Source organism: Pelobates fuscus, chromosome 7, assembly GCF_036172605.1.
Source record: "Pelobates fuscus isolate aPelFus1 chromosome 7, aPelFus1.pri, whole genome shotgun sequence".
Classification (NCBI taxonomy): Eukaryota; Metazoa; Chordata; class Amphibia; order Anura; family Pelobatidae; genus Pelobates; species Pelobates fuscus.
In genome coordinates this window covers 184,466,584-184,489,897 of record NC_086323.1, presented here as the reverse complement: position 1 = coordinate 184,489,897, position 23,314 = coordinate 184,466,584, and the positions used below count along the sequence as shown (strand labels likewise).

Here is a 23,314-nt window from a genome sequence, read left to right as displayed (position 1 = left end):
TAAAGAACATATTAATTATAGGCACACAGTAATTAATGGCACATATTGATTGGTCATTGGCACATATCAATTACGGGTACCTATTAATCGAACAGAGGTACATATTAATCGAACAGAGGTACCTATTAATCGAACAGAGGTACCTATTAATCGAACAGAGGTACCTATTAATCGAACAGAGGTACGTATTAATCGAACAGAGGTACCTATTAATCAAACAGAGGTACCTATTAGTCAAACAGAGGTACAGATTAATCGAACAGAGGTGCATATTAACCGGTAGTGTGGTATAAAGTCCCAGTCCTTTCAAGTGGTGGTCTTGGCTTTAGGGATTCCTGCCTGCTTCCTGGGGATAAATTCCGCTGCGCCTGCTGTGCACCAAGTCGGTGGATTCTTGTGTCTGTCCGCTGGTGTCGGTAGTGCCAGAGAGTCCGCTGGAAGCTGTAGCTCTCGTAGCGTCGCCGATGCCTCCTGCATGCTGCGTATCGTAAGTGCGGTGTCGCCTTTGGTGATCAGTAGGGTATGTGCTGGGCCCCAGCGGTACCTGATGCTGTGCTGTCGCAGAAGGGCTGTCAATCGTTGTAGGGATCGCCTCCACGCCAGCGTCGCTCCTGATAAATCAGGGTAAAATGTGAGAGACATGTCCTCGAAGAGGTAGGATGGCTGATCCCTGGTAGATGCTAGTACTGCTGTTCTGTCCCTGTATGCTTGGAACTGTAATATTACGTCCCGTGTGGCAGTGGCTGGAGCTTTAGTAGGCTTTGGTATACGGAATACTCCGTCTATTATTACAGCTTTAGCCGCTTTCGGAGTCAGCAGAGCTGTAAGGAGTCGCCTGGTGAGGTGGGGGAGTTCGGTATCAGGTATTTCGTCGCTGATGCCCCTGCTCTTAAGGTGCCTCATGCGGTGTTTGTCTTCAAGTGCCGCAAACCTTAGCTCAGTCTGTCCTGCTAGCGTTTTCAGTTCCTGAACTTCTTGCTGCAGCGTTGGGTGATGTGAGTGGTCATGGAGGCTTCCACGGTCCCAATGCGGCCTGTCAAGCCCTGCAGTGCGTCCCTAATCGAGGCGACATCCGCCGAAATCTTTGTGTGGTGTTCTGCCATTAGCTCTCTGATGGCCTCCATGCTTACAGGCGTGGCGGCCTTGGCCGGTGGTGGATGCTGTGTTTTGGCCGGCTGTGGCTGTGGGTGACCCGAAGGGATTACCTCCTCACCTTCGTCCGATGTCTCCTCGAAAAAATCAGAGCACCCGCCATGTAGAGACGCCATATTGGGGCCTGAGGTGCTGCGGGCCTGCCGCCAGAGCTCGCCGATATCCATGCCCGGCATGGGCCTTTCAGGTCTAAGTTTTTTCGTTTTCCGCCCCATTATGCTCTTTTGTCTGATGGGGTCCCTCAGAGATAAGTTTTACCCGGTTAAGGATGTGGATGGAGGGGTTTTTCCCTTATCGCGGCCTGGAGCTCATCGAGCGTGCGACCGTTCTCCTCCGCTGTTAGGCACCGCCCCCCCTACAATTTATATTTATCGTTCAAAATGAATTCTTGAATATCCTTAACAGTCCTTCAAATAACGTCCCAAATTCCTGATTGAGCTTTTTAACCACATCTACTACTCTCCAATCCACTGGTACAAATGCTGAATGAAAAGAATCCTGAAAGATTAAAACAGTGGTGTGGACATTTCTACACTAAGATCCCTAAGTACTTCTTTGTGCATACCATCTCACCATGGAGCTTTGCTTACATTAACTTTATTTAATTGCTGCAGCACTTAAAGACAGAGGCAGTTGTCCAAGTTCAGAACCAAAACAAAACTTAAAGTTTGTACTTTGTGTTTGTTAAACTGTATTTTTGAATTTGCCAATTTTTATATTGTTGTTAGAGGGCGTAGGGAATCGAGTTAACATAAACAGGTGGGGTTACAGAAAGCAGAAGGGGGTATGGGGGTTACAACCATCACTTTATATGTAGCAATCATACCATACGTAGTCTGCTCATACAGCGTGTGCACTTTGTCACAATTATTGGATTATTAAGGCTTTCGACATATACGTAGGTTACACTCCAGGACATGACATGCTGCTTTATGCAGTAGATATTACAACAATTATAGTTGTTAGGTTGTTCATGGGGGGGAAAGGGAGGAGGGGTAGGAGGAAGAAGAAGTCAGGCCACCTTCTTTTTTTGGTAATTGTGAGCTGCACGTTCATGCAAATTGCAGAGGTTTTCTTGGTGTTTCCCTGTGGGCAGTTCTATGTGGGAGAAGGAGGGGCGGATTGGATTGGGGGGGGGGGGGGGCAGATGGGGAGGGATAGGGCTGGGGGGATGTGGCGAGTCGTGGGTGTCATTCTCCTGCATGCTCTTTGACTTGCAGGAATAAGTTGCGTATCCGGTACCCCCTGCTCGTGTTTGCTGTGTTATGGGGTTGCAGGAGTGGGAGGTCTAGTGGATGTGTGATCCTGCTTGGATTTAGGCACGTGGTGATAAGAAATCCGCTGAAGGCAGAGTTAGTTTTCCTGCCTTGAATTGCGTCTGTAGTGTTTTCATGTCACCCTTGTGAGGAGTGGGGTAGCGTGGTGAGGGTTGATTGGGGGCGGGGGGGTTTCTTGTCAGCTAGAGCGCAGGGGAGTGGTTGCTGCGTTGTCTCCGGCGGCGGAGTGTGTTAGCAGTGTGCTCATGCCTTAGGATTGTGTGGAGGCTTTCTTATTCGGTTTGTGGCTCTCCCATTGTTCCCAAGCTGAGTGCCAATGTTGGGCACGAGGGTGGGAGCTCCGAGCCATGGACTCGTATTGTTTATTAAGTTCAAATGTGGATATGCATTGTGCTATCGTGGGGGAGTGTGGTACTTTCCATTGTTTACTGATTACCGTGAGGGCTGCTAAGAGGATATGGTAAAGTAGGTACTAGTATGTGCTAAGGTGCGGGCATGACCACCAGGTGTGGCTCATGTCTCCTTTATCTCCCTGACACTTCCAACAATTGTCCGAGGTAGAAGGGAAGCATTGTTTTAAGCACGTGGCGACCATGTACCACCTGTATAGGATTTTCCTGGATAGTTCGATGTGGGTCGCACACAGTGTCATTGGCTTATGAGCTTGAAATATCTCTTTCCATTGGGTGCCTGTCAGGGTTATGTTGAGGTCTCCAACCACGCCTTTGTGAAGGGGAGGGGATCTGATTGAGGGGTAGAATGTTCTGATGCATAGTAGTTCAGAGAGAGAGTTCATAGTAGTTCAGAGAGAGAGTTGTGCAGCAGGATAGAGACGCCTCTGGATTTGGAAGAGTGTGTTGCATGGAACTGGGTAGGGTAGTCTTTGAGACCGAATTGGGGAACACTGTTGGTGACGAAGTGGGTTTCTTGTATGCATACAATATCTGCCTGGGCGCATCTAGCATCTTCCAAAATTATGCATCATTTGTGGTTGATATTCAGGCCCCTGGCATTCTGGGAATAGAGTTTCATGGCTGGAATTGGGGGGCTTCTGTCCGTATGTGGTGTGTTGCACCTAGTGGTGTTTGTCTGCTCTAGTAAACAAGCGGAGTGTGGCTGGTGGGAGGGGGGAAGGAGGTTTTGGTGAGGTCAGGTGGAGCTCGAGGTGAAGGGAAGAGGCTGGTGTACCTTGTGGGGAGGGTGAAGCCTGTACAGGTGACCTCATACAGGTCTTGGCACGAAGGTCGTGCCTGGGGGAGTGTTAGGGGGGTGAACAATGTAGCTGCAGAGTTTTTTGTTGTTGTTTTTTTTTCACATATTGTGGATAATGTCTAGAAGTGGGGAATGTCTAGAAGTGGGTAGGGGCGCGTGGGGTACAACCTGTGATATAACATAAAGGTAACAGCTATTCGGGCGTGTCCATCCGGTTCAGCAATAGACATACAACCATTATCAATGTACTTAAGTGAACAAACAAACATGTTAATTTTTTGAACACAGGTATGTTTAAACCATTGCGCATATTGCATACACAGTAGCAAGTCAGTGTCGCTAATGTAGGTCGTGCCGTGCACCGTCTCGGCTCTCTGTGAGGTGGGTTGATCTTAACGATAACTGTCAGTGTGTTAACTTTTGTTGTCGTGGGAGCTACTTCCAGATCGTGCTGTAGGGGGAGTTCTGGGACTCAGGAGTTGGTTAGGGTGGAAGTTGGTTGCTCTCTGTATGAGTGGGTGGCCATTCTTGTGAAGGCGTATCTAGGCCAGTATGTTATTAGCGTATCTGTAACGGATCGATGGGCACCCCGACTGGGTACCTCCATTGATGGATGCTCATAGCGCTTCCTGAGGACTCCAAGCACTGCAGCAGACACCACAACCACCGAACCGGAGAAGCATACGAATGCTCTGAAGCATATGAATGCTGTAAACAGCTGAACAGGAAAAGCATACAATCAGCTTACACTCCTGGCAATCGGCATACAATCCAAAATCCTCCCCTCTGTCTGTGATATGATTACTGAACATAATGGGTAATATAATTATCACAGGCAGAGAAATACAGTTTTATAAAACATATCACAGGGATCCCAAAGCATGCAATAACTCCATAATATCCTCTGAACCAGTGGATCTGGGTGAACCACATATCCAAAATTTACCCAGATCCGTTCAGTGGTTTGGAATATACAGTTTAATGCAGATTCCGCAGAACATATACAGGCTATATGAAAAATAATTACTTTATAATGTGTCCCCAGTTGTATAGTTTAAAACTACTGCACGATGTCTTTGTGCACCAAATACCGGCGAGATGGCACCGTGTAGAAAAGTCCAAACAGTGTCTGTGAGTTAAAATGGACGCCATCCATTGTTCTCACCATGTGCTTCATGCATTGTTCTCACCATGTGCCTCTGATACATGAAATGGTGGCCACCCAGTAACTCCACAATATGTCCCCAGATGGTTCTTAAAGGGTCAGCAGCAGCATAATAAAATACAATATTCCCACATCTGTTATTTCAAGGGCCAAACCTCCCAGGGACCATAATCACATGGCAAGAAGCTGGCAAGCAGTCCTCTCCAGGCACAAGTGGCGGGGTTGTTTCCGCCACAGTATCCATTACTAACAAGTGCCTATTAACCAAAGAGCAAGAGTGATCCTATTAACCAAAGTGGAGAGTGATCTTATGTGGGGCTCGCTAGGTCTATGGTTCTATTGTGAACATTGTGCTATGGTACATGGGCTAACTAGAGATAGGACTTGTGAATTCAAAATTAATATTCCCAGCAATGTTTCTTTAAACTACAAAAAATGTTATAAATGCTGAAAGAAAAGAATCCTGAAAGATTAAAACAGTGGTGTTTACACAGGATACAGTGCTGCAGCAATTAAATAAAGTTAATGTAAGCAAAGCCCCACGGCCAGATGGTATGCACACTAACCCTACACTATCCCTAAAACAACATTAACCATAATCCAGAATAGATTCTTATTTGCTATATACAGGGAGTGCAGAATTATTAGGCAAATGAGTATTTTGACCACATCATCCTCTTTATGCATGTTGTCTTACTCCAAGCTGTATAGGCTCAAAAGCCTACTACCAATTAAGCATATTAGGTGATGTGCATCTCTGTAATGAGAAGGGGTGTGGTCTAATGACATCAACACCCTATATCAGGTGTGCATAATTATTAGGCAACTTCCTTTCCTTTGGCAAAATGGGTCAAAAGAAGGACTTGACAGGCTCAGAAAAGTCAAAAATAGTGAGATATCTTGCAGAGGGATGCAGCACTCTTAAAATTGCAAAGCTTCTGAAGCGTGATCATCGAACAATCAAGCGTTTCATTCAAAATAGTCAACAGGGTCGCAAGAAGCGTGTGGAAAAACCAAGGCGCAAAATAACTGCCCATGAACTGAGAAAAGTCAAGCGTGCAGCTGCCAAGATGCCACTTGCCACCAGTTTGGCCATATTTCAGAGCTGCAACATCACTGGAGTGCCCAAAAGCACAAGGTGTGCAATACTCAGAGACATGGCCAAGGTAAGAAAGGCTGAAAGACGACCACCACTGAACAAGACACACAAGCTGAAACGTCAAGACTGGGCCAAGAAATATCTCAAGACTGATTTTTCTAAGGTTTTATGGACTGATGAAATGAGAGTGAGTCTTGATGGGCCAGATGGATGGGCCCGTGGCTGGATTGGTAAAGGGCAGAGAGCTCCAGTCCGACTCAGACGCCAGCAAGGTGGAGGTGGAGTACTGGTTTGGGCTGGTATCCTCAAAGATGAGCTTGTGGGGCCTTTTTGGGTTGAGGATGGAGTCAAGCTCAACTCCCAGTCCTACTGCCAGTTTCTGGAAGACACCTTCTTCAAGCAGTGGTACAGGAAGAAGTCTGCATCCTTCAAGAAAAACATGATTTTCATGCAGGACAATGCTCCATCACACGCGTCCAAGTACTCCACAGCGTGGCTGGCAAGAAAGGGTATAAAAGAAGAAAATCTAATGACATGGCCTCCTTGTTCACCTGATCTGAACCCCATTGAGAACCTGTGGTCCATCATCAAATGTGAGATTTACAAGGAGGGAAAACAGTACACCTCTCTGAACAGTGTCTGGGAGGCTGTGGTTGCTGCTGCACGCAATGTTGATGGTGAACAGATCAAAACACTGACAGAATCCATGGATGGCAGGCTTTTGAGTGTCCTTGCAAAGAAAGGTGGCTATATTGGTCACTGATTTGTTTTTGTTTTGTTTTTGAATGTCAGAAATGTATATTTGTGAATGTTGAGATGTTATATTGGTTTCACTGGTAAAAATAAATAATTTAAATGGGTATATATTTGTTTTTTGTTAAGTTGCCTAATAATTATGCACAGTAATAGTCAGCTGCACACACAGATATCCCCCTAAAATAGCTATAACTAAAAACAAACTAAAAACTACTTCCAAAACTATTCAGCTTTGATATTAATGAGTTTTTTGGGTTCATTGAGAACATGGTTGTTGTTCAATAATAAAATTAATCCTCAAAAATACAACTTGCCTAATAATTCTGCACTCCCTGTATAGAGGAAAAGGTATGCAAGAAAAAGTTTTAATTGTCCCCCTTAATTAGCACACTCGCGTGTACCATAGCCAGCTCTGGGATAAACAGCTCTGTAGGGAGAGGTTAATGTCCCACACGACTTTATGGTTATTTAATTAACAAGATAAAATTATAGCCTTATCTGATGCAGCAGCGCCTCCACCAACCTGACTATATAACATACTACAGAAAATCGCACCATGGTGTGCCTGCATTTCCTTTATGTTTGCTTGTTTTTGCTTCCTTTTCCTTTCATGTTACCAACAAATGTTCTGCAGCTCTCTCACACTCTTGACCACCCTGCCAACCATGATATACATGCTGTAACGCAGCACAAGCGATATAGCCTGACACGGCCTTAAAAGATGCCTAATATACCGCACCTACACGCGATCACGGACCAACGATCCCCACTGGCAAACTAATTTAATATACCCCCGCCACCCCCAAGGTTAGGGGCACCCCACGCAGAGGAGAATCTCAACACCAGAGGTGCTCAGACCTACACAACTAGCATGGAGAAGGGCTACTGCCCCCCTCATTACACAACGGGCACCACTGGTCACACTCCTTACTTTACCCCTCCCTCTTACTCTACTCTCCCAGTTCAACATGCAAAACACAACCCTCATGCACTCTCTAGATCGAGTCCTACAGCACCCCCTCGACCTGTCATTTGTAAATGTAAGCTTGACTCGTGTTTCTTTAAGCCTGAATGTTTTAACTTAAAAAATTGTGCAGATCCAACCTATGCCATATATATGTCAAATACAAGTTGTCGGTACCTGCTATTGTGGCATTACCTGCATGTCTGTAAACCTTTTGCACGCAAAAAAAAAAAAAATTATAGCCTTAAGTAAATACACTAAATCTATGACTCAGAAACAAAAAAGCCACCAATCTTTAATAATTACTCCTAAAGTACTCCTCATAATATCAATCATGTAGTACATCTAAGGACTCGCCTTCAGTGAAGTCTGCTGTGATGTTTTCACGTGAGCTTCATCTAACAGAGCGTTATGTTTTTTCCACTTTAAGAGGTTTTGCAGCACAACACTGCAAAACCTCTTAGGGGTTAAGAGGTTTTGCAGCACAACTAAAATTGGTTGAGGTGAAGACAGAGTCGGTATAGGCTGTTGTGGCACAAGGTCTTTATTGAAGAATAGAGTACCCAACAAGGAGTGAGACAAAGGCAAAATCTGGAGGTCCGTAAGTTATGGCTGGTAGCAAAGTAGCAGAGTCGGGGACAAGCCTAGGGCAGTATAACAAGGTAGACAATCATGGGGAAGAACAGGAAATATTAGGACAACAGGAACAGAGCACATAACACCAGGAGTCCTCAAGCTGAAATCAATCAAACAAACAACTGCTGGGGGTGCATGCACGGATTTTATAGGCTAATACTGTCACATGACCTGTTCTTTCCTGTAGGTATGGTCCAGGTGCTGTCCATAAACCAGGCCCAAAGACTCAATAGGAAAACAGGGAATGGCAGAACTTTTAAAAAGAGAGATCTAACATCAAGTTTATAAACAACTTTAGGAAAAATGTGATCGGAATACATTAGGTTAGTAGGTGTTTTGATCATGCTAACTGCTTATAAAAAAACGCTGTTAAGCTCATGATACATTGTACGCAGCAAGAAAACAATATAAAGCATACTGTATCACCAATATCATTACCATAGCACTAGGGTGCGAGTCGAACAGGTGGTTGAAGAGATTACCGAACATATTCTTGCCACTGATAACATTTTGTAAATCTCCCTTAAGCCTATTGATGTTGGTAATAGGGTGAATAATGTTTAGTTTCTTGACAGAAACATAGCTTCAGCATTCTGAAATTGCAAACAGTGCCAAAATGAATTTGCAGGGCTAGTTGTCAGAGTTCGTCCAGTTCCTTGGTGTAAGGATACACCCAACCATGGAAGAATAGCCCTTGTTGTGAGCGAAATGGGGTCTGTTGCCCTACGATTTAGAACAGGCCCCGAGGGCAAGGAATGTGTTCGATAAATACCAGGTGCCACAATTCCCATACAATGGGTGACAGATATATGATATGCCATGAATAGAGACTGCTATTTGACCACTAATCCAATACAGCCTGAGGGAAGGCCTGGTTTGGAGCAAGACAACCAATATAGGAGAAAGGAAACTGCAGTTTGCCCCCTGGAAAATGCAGACGGGCAATCAAGTTGGTCCTGGAAAATACACCTTCCCTAGACAAATTAGTTAGGATCCACCATTGAGGGAGTATTTAACACAGTATATCTACAAACCCTGAATGACTTCTTGCCTTGTCCCTTGATGTGGCACAGGAATCCTGTAGGACTTACACCTAGGGGAAAATGTGTGATGTCAGATTAAAAATGAGTGCCTTCTGGTTTAAGGAATTAACAAAAATCAGGGCAACGTTAATCTCTGTGCCAATAAGAGGAATACCTAGTGTGTATTGTGTGTGAGTATATGCACAAATGTAAAATAAACCCTGAGTGAATTTTGCTAAACACTTTCTTACTCCCTGTGACCCTAGTTGTCTCTGAGCCACAGAAACATTGGAGAGCTAGTGGTAACTGGGGCTTTTGATACAGAAGTGAACACTAATAGGAGGCTCTGTTTCATAGGTCTATTATTTTTTTTAAATATATTTTTATTGGACTTTTTCGTCTCATAGCAGCAGTTATGCAAGGCATACATGTAACAAGACAATGAGAAGTGCAGGTCTTGGTTAAAGAGATCAGAGGTAAAATGATGATCCAATACGTTGTGGACTCGCATGTCCATAGTTTTCATAAGTAGTAGCAACATAATAGCAATAGTTCATTGTACCTCAAACATTAACGTAAGATTTGCTCAACTGAAAAAGTTAATAGGTTCTTTGTCTATAATAAATTAAATTTTCTGTCATACCTCTATATGCTGCACGGCACATGCGGCTTCCAGGGGCTGCTGTGCAGCAGCCACATAGTCTCCGGTCCCACGCCGTCCCGGCCACAGTAAACACCATGCAGTGTTTGTACTGCGTGCGGTGTTTGCACCACGTGCAGAGCAGCCCCTGCATGATCATGTAGTGTTTGCACCACGTGCAGAGCAGCCCCTGCATGATCTGTCTTCTGGCATGACTTCCTGATCTTTTTGGCAGCCTTGCGCCACCTACAGGAGTCCTTGGAAATGACACGACCCTGTGGGTGCAGGCTTTTTATAGCATTAAAGTGACAGGTCATATTATTGGGACACATTATTATTATTTTATTATTTATATAGCGCCATCAGACTCCGTAGCGCTGTACATCTGCCCTTCACAGATCACACCCCTTTCTGTGATATGGTGCAGGGGTGATGATTCTGTCCAATAAGATTTTTGTTCTCCTGATTTAAGCTTCCCTCTTTCTGGAGATCATTGCCATGTCATGGTTTATTCTGCCTGAGAGTGCTTACTGTGATGTTGGTTGTTTTGACTATTCTAATTTTCTGGTTCCCTGACTTTGGCTTGTTATTGAGTATCTTTGGTGTCCTTGACCTTGACTTGCTATTTTGACTCTGTATTTTTTCGCCTATCTAGGGCACACATTAACCCGGCCATTCTAAGATCCGGTATACATACCTTCTCTCTTTTTATTAATTTATTCTGGTTACTGTTCCCCTATACTCTGTGTGTGTGTGTGGGGTTTACCCAATCTTGACATTATGACAGGGCCATGTTAGGGCAACAGTTGGCCAATAATGAAGCCTGTTTGGAAAAAATAGACCACAGGATGGACCAAGCTTTACAGACCATACTGACTAGGACTGCCTGTCTCGAACAGGAATCACAGCCAGGGTCTGTTAGTAGCCTGATTCTGCCCATTCCTCCCCCTAGATATGGAGGAGACCTGGCAAATTGCAGTTTTTTTGTTTTTTTTTTAAAAACCAGGTTGGGGTTCATTTCGAGCTCTCACCCAGGATATTTGCTACAGATAGGGCTAAGATAGCCTTTATCATGAATTTATTGACATACAAAGCACTGGCCTGGATTAACCTTTTATGGGAAAATAGTGATCCTCTGGTATTTAATTTTCCTGAGTTTCTAGCTTCCTGTGTCAAGTGTTTGATCCTCCAGGAAGAGAAAGTAGTGCTGGCAAGGCACTTATGAAAATCATATAGGGGAATAGAAAAGTGGCTAACTATGCCATTGAATTTCGCACATTGTCGTCTGAGGTTTCCTGGAATAACAGTGCACTTGTTACTGTTTTTACTGAAGGTTTATCGGGTAACTTGCTTGATCTACCTGACCAGTTGGAGGAGCTTATTTCTTACACTTGTCATGTATATAAGAGGATAAGGGAGAGAAGACTAAGTAGAAGTGTTTCCAGGTTTGCTCCCAGGTTTAGTAACCCTACGCTACTCGCCTTGCTTGCACTAGAACCAATGCAATTGGGTTCTATGAGATTATCTGAAGAGGAGAAAAATCATAGACAGTAAAGTATGTCTTTACTGTGGGAAGAAGGGACACCTCAGGAAAGACTGCCCAAATAGGCCGGAAAGCTCACACTTAAGTCCGATTAGGGGACCGGCCTTCGGTGTTATGATGATGTCCCCTAAAACGCCTCACACACGCTTCCTCCTACCTATCACCTTGTCTTGGGGTTCTATTGTCACTCAGACTCAGGCATTGCTTGACTCAGATGCTGGCGAGAGGTTTATAGATCTAGCTTTTACTACTCCGCTAAAAATCCCTTAAGGAAAGAGATACCCCCTTGGCCGTTGAGGCCATAGATGGTAGACCACTTCCCAATCCAAGAATTACACATGAGACAGATGCATGAGACATAACCCTACTATTGATTGGCAAAAAAGGAGATAACTTCATGGAGTTCTAATTGCAGAAAATCTTGTCTGCAAAAAATTGTTTCTCTCCATAACCTTAATGTAGGTACATTTGATCCTTTGTCTACCTGTCTACCTGAGCAGTATTCTGATCTTAGGGAAGAGTTGGCTAAAAAAAAGAGGCAGAAAAAACGCCACCCAATCGGTCTTACGAAGAGTGGTGTATCCTGACAAAACGTTTTCTTTGTTTCTAAGAAGGAGGGGGATCTTAGACCCTATATAGATTACAGAGGCTTAAATCTTATCACAGTAAAAAATGCTTATCCTATACCTCTGGTTACAGAATTGTTTGATAAACTACAAGGCTCTACTCTGTTTACCAAACTGTATCTACTCTGTTTACCAAACTGGATCTTTTTAAACTGTTTTGTTGTTGTGTACCTGGACGACATCAAGACACATCAAATACATGTTTGCAAGGTGTTACGAAAACTCCTTGACAATGGTTTATTTTGTAAGCTTGAGAAGTGTATTTTTTTTTTTACCAGGAAAAGGTTCAGTTTATGGGATACATCATTACATCAAAAGGCTTACAAATGGATCCTACGAACGTTTAAGCAGTCCTTGAATGGCCCTTACTTCATGGCCTCAAAGCCATCCAAAAAATTGTTTTTTACAATTATTATAGAAGGTTCATATACAATTTTTCTTCTATCGTAGCACCTATCACTGTTTCAACTAAAAAGGGATCCTCCAAGGTGTGGTAACAAGAAGCCATAAGGGCATTTGAGGTTCTGAAACAGTTCTTCTCTACAGCTCCTGTTCTGACGCACCCTGATACTTCTTGTCCCTTTGTCATGGAAGTTGTTGCATCTGAATTGGTGCTATCCTGTCCCAAAGAGAGTATACAAGTATAGCCAGGATTCAGCTATAAGCATTTGCAACACTTGCAACAATCAAGTAACACACATTCATATAAAATGTAAGTTACTTGGCCAGTCAATGTAATGACAGGAATGAATAAGTAGATAACTCCCTAATTCCCACGGTATTAGGGAGCTATCTACTAAAAGGCTGAAAGACCTAAATTGGTCTTTCAGCCAAATTTACTAATATTAAGTAAAGATTACTAAGTATTAGTAAATTATGCCCCTACTCGCTATACCGCGAGTAGGGGCATGACTATTAAACAGTGAGCAAAAAAATTGTCCTCCCCACGGGCCCCCACCCCTGAGCATCGGGTGGGGGCCCTAAATCAGAATAAGGGGGGGGACCTAATGTCCTCCCCTCTGGCCCCCACCCCTGAGCGGTGGGTGGGGGCCCTAAATTATAATAAGGGGGGGAGGGACCTAATGTCCTGGCCCCCACCCCTGAGCGGTGAGTGGGGGCCCTAAATTGGAATAAGCGGGGGGGGGGGCCTAATGTCCTCCCCTCTCGCCCCCCACCCCTGAGCGGCGGGTGGGGGCCCTAAAGCAAAATAAGGTGGGGGACCTAATGTCCTCCCCCCTGCCCCCCACCCCTGAGTGGCGGGTGCGGGCCCTAAATTGGAATAAGCGGGGGGGACCTAACGTCCTAGCCCCCACCCCTGAGCGTCGGGTGGGGGCCCTAAATTGGAATAAGGGGGGGGACCTAATGTCCTCCCCCCTGGCCCCCACCCCTGAGCGGCAGGGGTGGGGGCCCTAAGAAAAATGTCCCCCCACGTGACTATGGGTCCCCAAACCCCTAGTCACCCCCTCCCCCCCTCATTAAAAATTATCCCCCTACCTACCCCCCTCACCCTAAAAATAATGAGGGGGGAACCTTTAACTAAGTACCTGTAAAAAAAAAAGTAAAACTTACAATTCGATTATGGTTTTTAATTTGGCCTTTTTTGGGGCTGAAAAAAGATTTTAGAAGAAAGAAAACATTAAATGGTAAGTTTTATTATTATTTTTTATAGGTACTTAGTTAAAAGGTCCCCCCCCTCATTAGTTTTTAGGGTGAGGGAGGTAGGTAGGGGGATAATTTTTATTTGGGGGGGGGGTGACTAGGGGTTTGGGGACCCCTAGTCACCTAAGGGGGGGGCATTTTTTTTAGGTCCCCCTTATTAGTATTTAGGGCCCCCACCCGCCGCTGAGGGGTGGGGGCCAGGGGGAGGACACTAGCCCCCCCCTATTCTTGTATAGGGCCCCCACCCACCGCTTAGGGGGGAGGACAATATGTCCCCCCCTCCATCATTTTACTTTAGGGCCCCCACCCGCCGCTGAGGCTAGTATTAGTAAATTTGGCTGAAAGACCAATTTAGGTCTTTCAGTCTTTTGGTAGATAACTCCCTAATACCGTGGGCATTAGGGAGTTATCTACCAAGCGGCTGCAAGAGAAGTCCCGATGAGCCGAATTTCCAAAGTTCTGAAGTGCCGAAGTTCTGAAGTTGCCGAAGTCTTGAAGTGCCGAATTGCCGAAGTCCCGAATTGCGAAAATCCAGAATTTCGGAATGCCGAACCGAGCCGAAAATTTTCCCCATGCACATGCCTAGTATTCTCGTTATGTTAAGTCACTCTAAAATACTGATGCTTGTTTTTTTAATGACCTCACTGACAATAAAAAGTACCTGTATGTTAATCTTCGCACAAAAAAAATAAAGAATGTCAAGGGAAAAAAAGTTTTTTTAAAATCTAAACACAAAAGTCCTTAAGGAATACACTTCCAAAAGTGTATTCCTGAAATCTACAATATGTGTAGATAGAACAGCAGTCCTTTTAGAGAAGGTATATTGCTACATTTTCAGTTAACTAGGTTTAGTGATATGGCAACATTCCAAGCAAGAAACATAAGAATTATATATCTTAAAACTGATATGAAACCAGCTACAGTAAGTGTAATATTTTTACATGTGGATCACACACACACACACCATGTTTTAGTGCATTAAAATATTTAAAAATGTTTTTAGAGACAATTAAACCAATATTCTGTGCTGTGCCACTACACCCCATCATCTATTGATGAACACACCATTTACATGCATCCCTTTGTAGGGGATCAAAAAATAAACAACTGATAAATTAGCTGTATTTAATATAACATTGCTTAATTCATGGCTTTCACTGTTATTTAACTGTTATTAAGTACACCGCTTGACCTAGACCCTATTTTGTGAAGTTACAGTGCTGTAAAAGAGACGTGACAAGTTCAGGTTTTTAAGTGTGAATTTTCATGGATGGTTTTGATGCGTCTGTATCCCGCTTTGGAGCACTTTAGCAGGCTACATATTCCAACTACACCATAAAGGCATACCATTTCTTAATGAAGACATCCCAGGTTATTTCAAAAGGCGCTAGCTAGCTTGTACCACGTGTAGTGGTAATAAGCATTTTTTTTTTGCCTTTTTGACACACAAAGTGATTTTTGCACAGTATATTTTGCAAATATGTGTGCTACGGCTGTATATTTCATACGTTGCTCAGCTATGTCGTCTGAGTACAACAGGGTTTTGGATGCATACTTTTTTGAATGCCATGGGGGTGTTTCATTCTGCCATTTTTTAGTCAGTGGTGTCCCAGATCTTGATGCAGGTTGTTAGGGCTGGTGTAGTCTGTGGGAGTTGGGTTTGTGCCTGTTTTGGGAGCCAGATGTATAAAGAGGGGAAATCCCTGCTAAATAGGTCTTGTCCAAGGTCTACCCATCACTTAACCTGTCTGGCGCATGTAGGGTTTGTATCTGTGCCAATAATGGTGGAACTAGTGTAATAGGTGTGGTAAGCCTAGTCCACCCGCTCCCATCGGGAGATACAGTATAACCCTCCCTATTCTGGCTCTTTTGTTGGCCCATATAAATTTATCTATGTGGGTCTGTAATATTTTAAAGTCCTTTATGGAAACATGGACGGGCAGTGTCTGGAATAGGTATAAGAATCTGGGTAGTAGGTTAATTTTCACAGAGGCCAGTCTGCCTAATCATGATATCAAGAGTCTTGATGTCATTCATCGCCTTCTGCAGAATGGGGTTGTAATTCAGAGTATATGTTTGGGATACGTCTGCTGGGAGTTTCGTGCCCAGATGTGTGTGGAATTGAAATGGAATGGGTTGTTTGCTTGGAGGGTGGTCAATGTCTCTGTGGGGATCTGAACCGGTAGCGCCTCCGTTTTTTCCAAGTTCAGCCGATAGCCCGAGACTGTGGAGTATTGTGCTGGTGCGCTAAGTGATGGCGGTAGTAAGTGCGTTGGTTCTGTAAGGGTTAGAAGTAGGTTGTCGGCGTAGCCTGCCACCTTATATTATTCTCTCCTGATTTGTAGCCCCTTAATGTGTGGGTTAAATTGTAGTGCTTGTTATTTAACTGTTATTAAGTACACCGCTTCAAAAGCTTGTCTTATTAAGGACAGAAGTCATTTTTTGCACTTTTTGCTGTTTCTGTTCAAACGCAATTTGCATCTCAGTCATTTATTGCACCAACACATATTATATACCGTTTTTTTAGAGGGCAAAGGGGGCTTTAATTTGATGTCACATATGCTTAGATATATTCTCATAAAAAGAAAATAAAAAAAAATCCAAAAAAATTAAAATGAAAAAAAAACAAAACAAAAACAATGTCATAGTTTTTGGCAATAATAGCGTGTGTCCAGCTTACGAAAAGTAATTCAAAATAAATCAATTTATATGTCTTGATTTATACAGTACGTAATATGTGTAGGATTTCAGCTTATTTTGAAAGTTACAGGACACCAAATACAAGGACTAAAATAACATTTCAATGTGAAACAGTTTTAGAAGTTGGTATGTTTGTCTTCTAGGTTTAGTAGCCATCAGAGAAAACAAAATTGCCACAGAAAAGTATATATGTACCGTATATACTCGAGTATAAGCCGAGTTTTTCAGCCCATTTTTTGGGCTGAAAAACCCCAACTCGGCTTATACTCGAGTCAAGGTCTGTATTATGGCAATTTGCATTGCCATAATACAGACTGGGGGGAGAGGGGGGCTGGCAGAGCTGTACTTACCTTTCCTGCAGCTCCTGTCAGCTCTCTCCTCCTCCGCGCCGTCCGTTCAGCACCTCGGTCAGCTCCCAGTGTAAGTCTCGCGAGAGCCGCGGCTCTCGCGAGATTTACACTGGGAGCTGATAGAAGAGCAGAACGGACGGCGCAGAGGAGGAGAGAGCTGACAGGAGCTGCAGAACAGGTAAGTACAGCTCTGCCAGCCCCCCTCTCCCCCCACTGAACTGCCACTGGACCACCAGGGAAGGAGAGCCCCCCTCCCTGCCATATATCAAGCAGGGAGGGGGGACGAAAAAAAAAAAAAATAAGATAAAATAATAAAAAAAAAATTAATAATAATAAAAAAAAAAGGGGTATAAGGACCACTATGGGAGGGGGGGGGGTATAAGGACCACTATGGGAGGGAGGGGGTGGGTTAAGGACCACTATGGGAGGGAGGGGGGTATAAGGACCGCTATGGGAGGGAGGGGGGGGTATAAGGACCACTATGGGAGGGAGGGGGGGGGGTAAGGACCACTATGGGAGGGAGGGGGGGATAAGGACCACTATGGGAGGGATGGGGGGGGGTATAAGGACCACTATGGGAGGGAGGGGGGTATAAGGACCACTATGGGAGGGAGGGGGGGTATAAGGACCACTATGGGAGGGAGGGGGGTATAAGGACCACTATGGGAGGGAGGGGGGGATAAGGACCACTATGGGAGGGAGGGGGGGGGTATAAGGACCACTATTGGAGGGAGGGGGGTATAAGCACCACTATGGGAGGGAGGGGGGGGTATAAGGACCACTATGGGAGGGGGTGGGATAAGGACCACTATGGGAGGGAGGGGGGTATAAGGACCATTATGGGAGGGAGGGGGGGGGTATATGGACCACTATGGGAGGGATGGGGGGGGATAAGGAACACTATGGGAGGGAGAAGGGGGATAAGGACCACTATGAGAGGGAGGGGGTGGGATAAGGACCACTATGGGAGGGGAGGGGGAAGTAAGGACCACTAGGGGAGGGGGAAGTAAGGACCACTAGGGGAGGGGAGGGTAAGGACCACTGGGGGAGGGGTGAGTCAGGACCACTGGGGGGGGAGTGAAGGAACACGGGGGTGGGGAGGTAAGGACCACTGAGGGAGGAGGAGGGAAAGTCAGGACATATGGGGGGGGGAGGGGGCGGCAAAAATTTTTTTGCCTACGGCGGCAAATATCCTTGCACCGGCCCTGCACACACTGCATTCACACACTGCATTCATGCACACACACTGCATTCATGCACACACACACTGCATTCATGCACACACACACTGCACTCATACACACACTGCACTCATACACACACACATACGCACACACTGCATTCATTATACACACACTGTAAATAAATATTCAATTAATATATTTTTTTTAGGATCTAATTTTATTTAGAAATTTACCAGTAGCTGCTGCATTTCCCACCCTAGTCTTATACTCGAGTCAATAAGTTTTCCCAGTTTTTTGGGATAAAATTAGGGGCCTCGGCTTATATTCGGGTCGGCTTATACTCGAGTATATACGGTATATAAAGTAGATATCACAGGTTATTTACCTAAGGTTATTTTGACACTTCTGTAACTATTTCATAGCCAATCTCTGAGTAAAATTGTGTTTTTTTTCGATAATGGCATTTACACCTATAACAAGGTTTTTGTAATGTGTATTTTGTAAAGCTGGTGTGTGCTGTTCCTGAACAGAACCCCATATTGTGTTCAGCTACATCTGCTGAGTTTAACAATACCCCAATGTTTGCCTTTTGGCACTATCCTGTGAAGTTGCAATGCCATATAAGAAACAAGGCTATTTCAGTTTCTATAGTTAAAATTTTCATGGATGGATTTGACGGGACTATGTCTCATTTTGGGGTATTATAGCAGTTTGACTGCTCAAATAACCCCACAAAGGGCTTCCATTTGATAAAGCAGACACCCCAGGGTATATTATATGGCATATGTTGTGCCTTAACTTGTCACCATTTTTTCACCAATTTATGCCAATGGTTGTGGTGAGGGGGAAATTTGCATTTTTTGCATTGTTGCTGAGTATTTCTTACACTTGATATGTGCCACTATCATAAAATTCCCCAAATTGTGCTCAGTTACATCTTCTGAGTAAAACAATATGCACAATGTAGGACCTAGACCAAGCATGTCAAACACGCAGCCCACAATGAGTATCTCTGTGGCCCAGCGAGCAGTGAGTTTGACATGCTTACTAAGGCAGAGTAGGCATCTGCTCTCCCCAAATTGCAGATGCCTACTCTGCTAAAATGTACCTGGCCGGGGAGGAGAGGTCACTGGTGGCAGCAAGGGAGCTCAGTCTTACTGCTCACTAGCGCGCGCCCTCTGTAGTAATGCTGGGTAGTGATATGACCTCATTCCGGCTCAGCATCACTAAACTGCGCTCATGAGGGAGCAGGAAGGGAGACCCCAGGGAGAGCTCCCAAAGGTAGGGAGCAAAAAATAAAATGATGTGAGTGTGTGCAAGAATGTATAAGTGTGTGTGTGTGTCTGTCAGTGAGTGTGTGTTGATCAGTGTTACGATGGCTACGGCTGGACAGTGGAGTACCTGGAGGTGCATTGAGGCACGCAACGCCACGTAACATTCCTACGTTTCTATGAAAATTTAAGTTTTGGGGTTTTTTTTGCGGCCCACATAAACTTAAACATGGTTTATTTGGCCCGTGCTAGCCTTTGAGTTTAACATGCTTGACCTAGACCCTATTTTGTGAAGTTACAGTGCTGTAAAAGAGACGTGACAAGTTCAGGTTTTTAAGTGTGAATTTTCATGGATGGTTTTGATGCGTCTGTATCCCGCTTTGGAGCACTTTAGCAGGCTACATATTCCAACTACACCATAAAGGCATACCATTTCTTAATGAAGACATCCCAGGTTATTTCAAAAGGCGCTAGCTAGCTTGTACCACGTGTAGTGGTAATAAGCATTTTTTTTTTGCCTTTTTGACACACAAAGTGATTTTTGCACAGTATATTTTGCAAATATGTGTGCTACGGCTGTATATTTCATACGTTGCTCAGCTATGTCGTCTGAGTACAACAGGGTTTTGGATGCATACTTTTTTGAATGCCATGGGGGTGTTTCATTCTGCCATTTTTTAGTCAGTGGTGTCCCAGATCTTGATGCAGGTTGTTAGGGCTGGTGTAGTCTGTGGGAGTTGGGTTTGTGCCTGTTTTGGGAGCCAGATGTATAAAGAGGGGAAATCCCTGCTAAATAGGTCTTGTCCAAGGTCTACCCATCACTTAACCTGTCTGGCGCATGTAGGGTTTGTATCTGTGCCAATAATGGTGGAACTAGTGTAATAGGTGTGGTAAGCCTAGTCCACCCGCTCCCATCGGGAGATACAGTATAACCCTCCCTATTCTGGCTCTTTTGTTGGCCCATATAAATTTATCTATGTGGGTCTGTAATATTTTAAAGTCCTTTATGGAAACATGGACGGGCAGTGTCTGGAATAGGTATAAGAATCTGGGTAGTAGGTTAATTTTCACAGAGGCCAGTCTGCCTAATCATGATATCAAGAGTCTTGATGTCATTCATCGCCTTCTGCAGAATGGGGTTGTAATTCAGAGTATATGTTTGGGATACGTCTGCTGGGAGTTTCGTGCCCAGATGTGTGTGGAATTGAAATGGAATGGGTTGTTTGCTTGGAGGGTGGTCAATGTCTCTGTGGGGATCTGAACCGGTAGCGCCTCCGTTTTTTCCAAGTTCAGCCGATAGCCCGAGACTGTGGAGTATTGTGCTGGTGCGCTAAGTGATGGCGGTAGTAAGTGCGTTGGTTCTGTAAGGGTTAGAAGTAGGTTGTCGGCGTAGCCTGCCACCTTATATTATTCTCTCCTGATTTGTAGCCCCTTAATGTGTGGGTTAAATTGTAGTGCTTGGAGGAGGGGTTCTAAAGATAACGCGAACATGATTGGTGAAAGGGGGCATCGCTGTCTAGTCCATTGAAAATTCAGTAGGAAAGGCAGTTGTATGACAATTGTCAACTGATTTTTAAGTACATAAAATAATTGAAAGAACCTGGCTGTCGTGCATTGATGTTTCACAGTCTCATAACTTTAACATTCACAAGTTATATAAACACATTATACTCTCGTGTAACACGCTTTGGATATGAATATGCATGCTACAGTTTTTACCGCCATGTTTTATAGTCACTGATATTCCAAATAAAATATTCTGGGAATTATTTTCTGCCTGTGCTGTTGATTACTGTGAATTAAAAGTCTTTAATCTTTCTAGTTACTGTTTTTTCTGCTTTGTTCACTGTAGACTATCCAAATGGTATTCGACTTACATCTGCCATTCCCGGGGCAGATATTAAAGTGCTGATCAACTTCAATGCACCAAATCCTCAGGATCGCAAAAAGTTCACAGACGATTTGAGAGAATCAGTTGCTGAAGTGCAAGAAATGGAAAAATACAGAATAGAATGTAAGTGCAGAATTGTTCATTTACTTCTTGCATATTTAGAAAAAGTATCAAGCACCATGACTACTTCAGTGTTTTCAAGTGGCAAAGGTGGTTGGAGTCTATAACACAGTAAGAAACTCACAAACTGAGATATTTGATATTGGTGCCAGAGGTTTAACGCCACCTCCAGCAGCATTATCAGCCAGAGTTGGCTTATGTAAATTTTATGCATATTCATTACACAGAGAGTCATTCATTGGCTGGGGGCACTTTGCATAAGCTAAATGCACATCAACTGGCATTAGAGGAGGCTCAGTGCCTGTCAGAACCCAGATAAGAGGAAAAACCATTGCTAAACAGTTGGCCTCATTACCGGAGATCAGCCTCAGGGTACTCTTAGCATCATTACTACTACAGCAGGCTACAGTGGTTATGCTGGTTGAAATTACTTTTCAAGTTCAATAACGTAGTTGTATTTTCTAATTATTTGTAATGAATTTAAAATAATAAGTCATGGAGTAAAACAGCTATATAGCTGTAATCTATGAAAACATCAAAACAGCATATTGAAAGCTTCAGATTTTATTTTTCTCCTTATACATATGCAACATGTTGGATATTGTGTCTTTCTATTTATATCATTATTCTAGCCCACATTAGGGATAAAGAAAAAAAATGGATGGAGGGACAGTTGGAGCTCCGTGCAGCAATGTGCTTTAAACCTACTTTCCAGTGTCTACATCTGTCTTCACTAAGCCTGAACTACCTCACTATGAGTGTGAGCACCACTACCAACAAAGGCACCGGTATTCTAGTGGTAGAAGAACCGGCAGCACGACTGAGGCCTACCTGGCGGCCGAGGCTTTGAGGGGTTTCCGACCATCCTGGTACTGGGCCCTCGGCGGTCTGACACACCTCTCCCCTTCTCCGGCGCCCATAAGATTAGACACTCCTGCATTACCTGCCAACTCTGGTTCCCGCTCATTGAAGCAGTAACTGCACTTCTAAGATGGCGGACACACAGGACATGCAAGCAGGTGCTGCAGAACAGCTACCACAAGCCATTCCTAACCCAGTAGACCGACTCATGCAGCGGCTGGATGAAGCCTTTTACGGGTTCTGGGCAGCACTTGAGAACCGCATGGCAACTGCCTCGAGAAATGGGGAAGGTGAGCGCGAGGGAGAGAGTGAGCCTCTCTCGGGTACAGCCTCTTAAGCTAGCTACTCACGCCATCAATGTTGTACACCCACCTGGGCCGAAAGCCACAAGGGTTCTTATTCCCCGTGCATCAACCGCACAGACAGAGGGCAACCCCCATGCTGGCGGCGCAAGACCAGCATTGCCTCCTGTTCCCCGAGAAGGGTGAAGGTCCGGGACTTCCAGAGCCTCCAAGACAGCAGCCTGAAGATGCCGGCTTTAGCGAAGGCCTGGGGCTGGAGGGATGTCTACCCATCACTGATCGTCTAGGAAGAACCTTGCAGAGTATCAGCAGGGTAATCGGCTAACCGCTGACATGGGCACTGTGAGCCACGCTGATTTCTGCAGCAGCTAGCTCACCGTTGCGGATTCTCTTAAGCCTGTATTATGAAGTCACTAACCATCTAAACTAGTATTTATGTTCAGAGGCGGCTCTAGACTTTATGAGGCCTTGGGTGAAACTCAAACATGAGGCCCCACTAGCACCAAAGTGCTGCAATACATGCACACATATACACATTGATGCACTGTCTACCTGTGTATGTGCCTGAGATTGTGTGTCTGACAGAGAGTATCCTTGTGTGTGAATGTATGTCTCTGTGAGCATGTTTGCGTTTTTGTCTGGGACCGTATGTGTATGGGGTAGCTGCTTGAAGTGTGTTGTGTGTATGGGGGTCTGCCTGTGGCCTTTGTGCATTGTGTTTATGACTGTGACAAGGTGAGTAAAGGGGTACCAGTGGCAGGGCGAAGGGGGTAAATGGGCCGGGGTGGGAGTTGTGAGTGGAGAATGAGGGAGAGGGAGTATGACATGGTTTAAAGAGGGAGTGTGACAGGGCAAGTGTAGGTAAGTGTGTCATTGCAATTGTG

At 44.6% G+C, this 23,314-nt stretch overlaps 1 protein-coding gene across 6 annotated transcripts in view; it reads left to right on the top strand.

Moving 5' to 3' along the window:
• IQSEC1 (IQ motif and Sec7 domain ArfGEF 1) overlaps positions 1-23,314 on the top strand; it is a 421,691-nt gene that overhangs the window by 340,905 nt on the left and 57,472 nt on the right. For all 6 annotated transcript variants that reach the window (XM_063426958.1, XM_063426960.1, XM_063426956.1 and 3 more), the window contains one exon: positions 21,109-21,270. In XM_063426958.1, the coding sequence (XP_063283028.1) occupies positions 21,109-21,270 (162 nt within the window). The remainder of the gene's footprint in view (positions 1-21,108; positions 21,271-23,314) is intronic.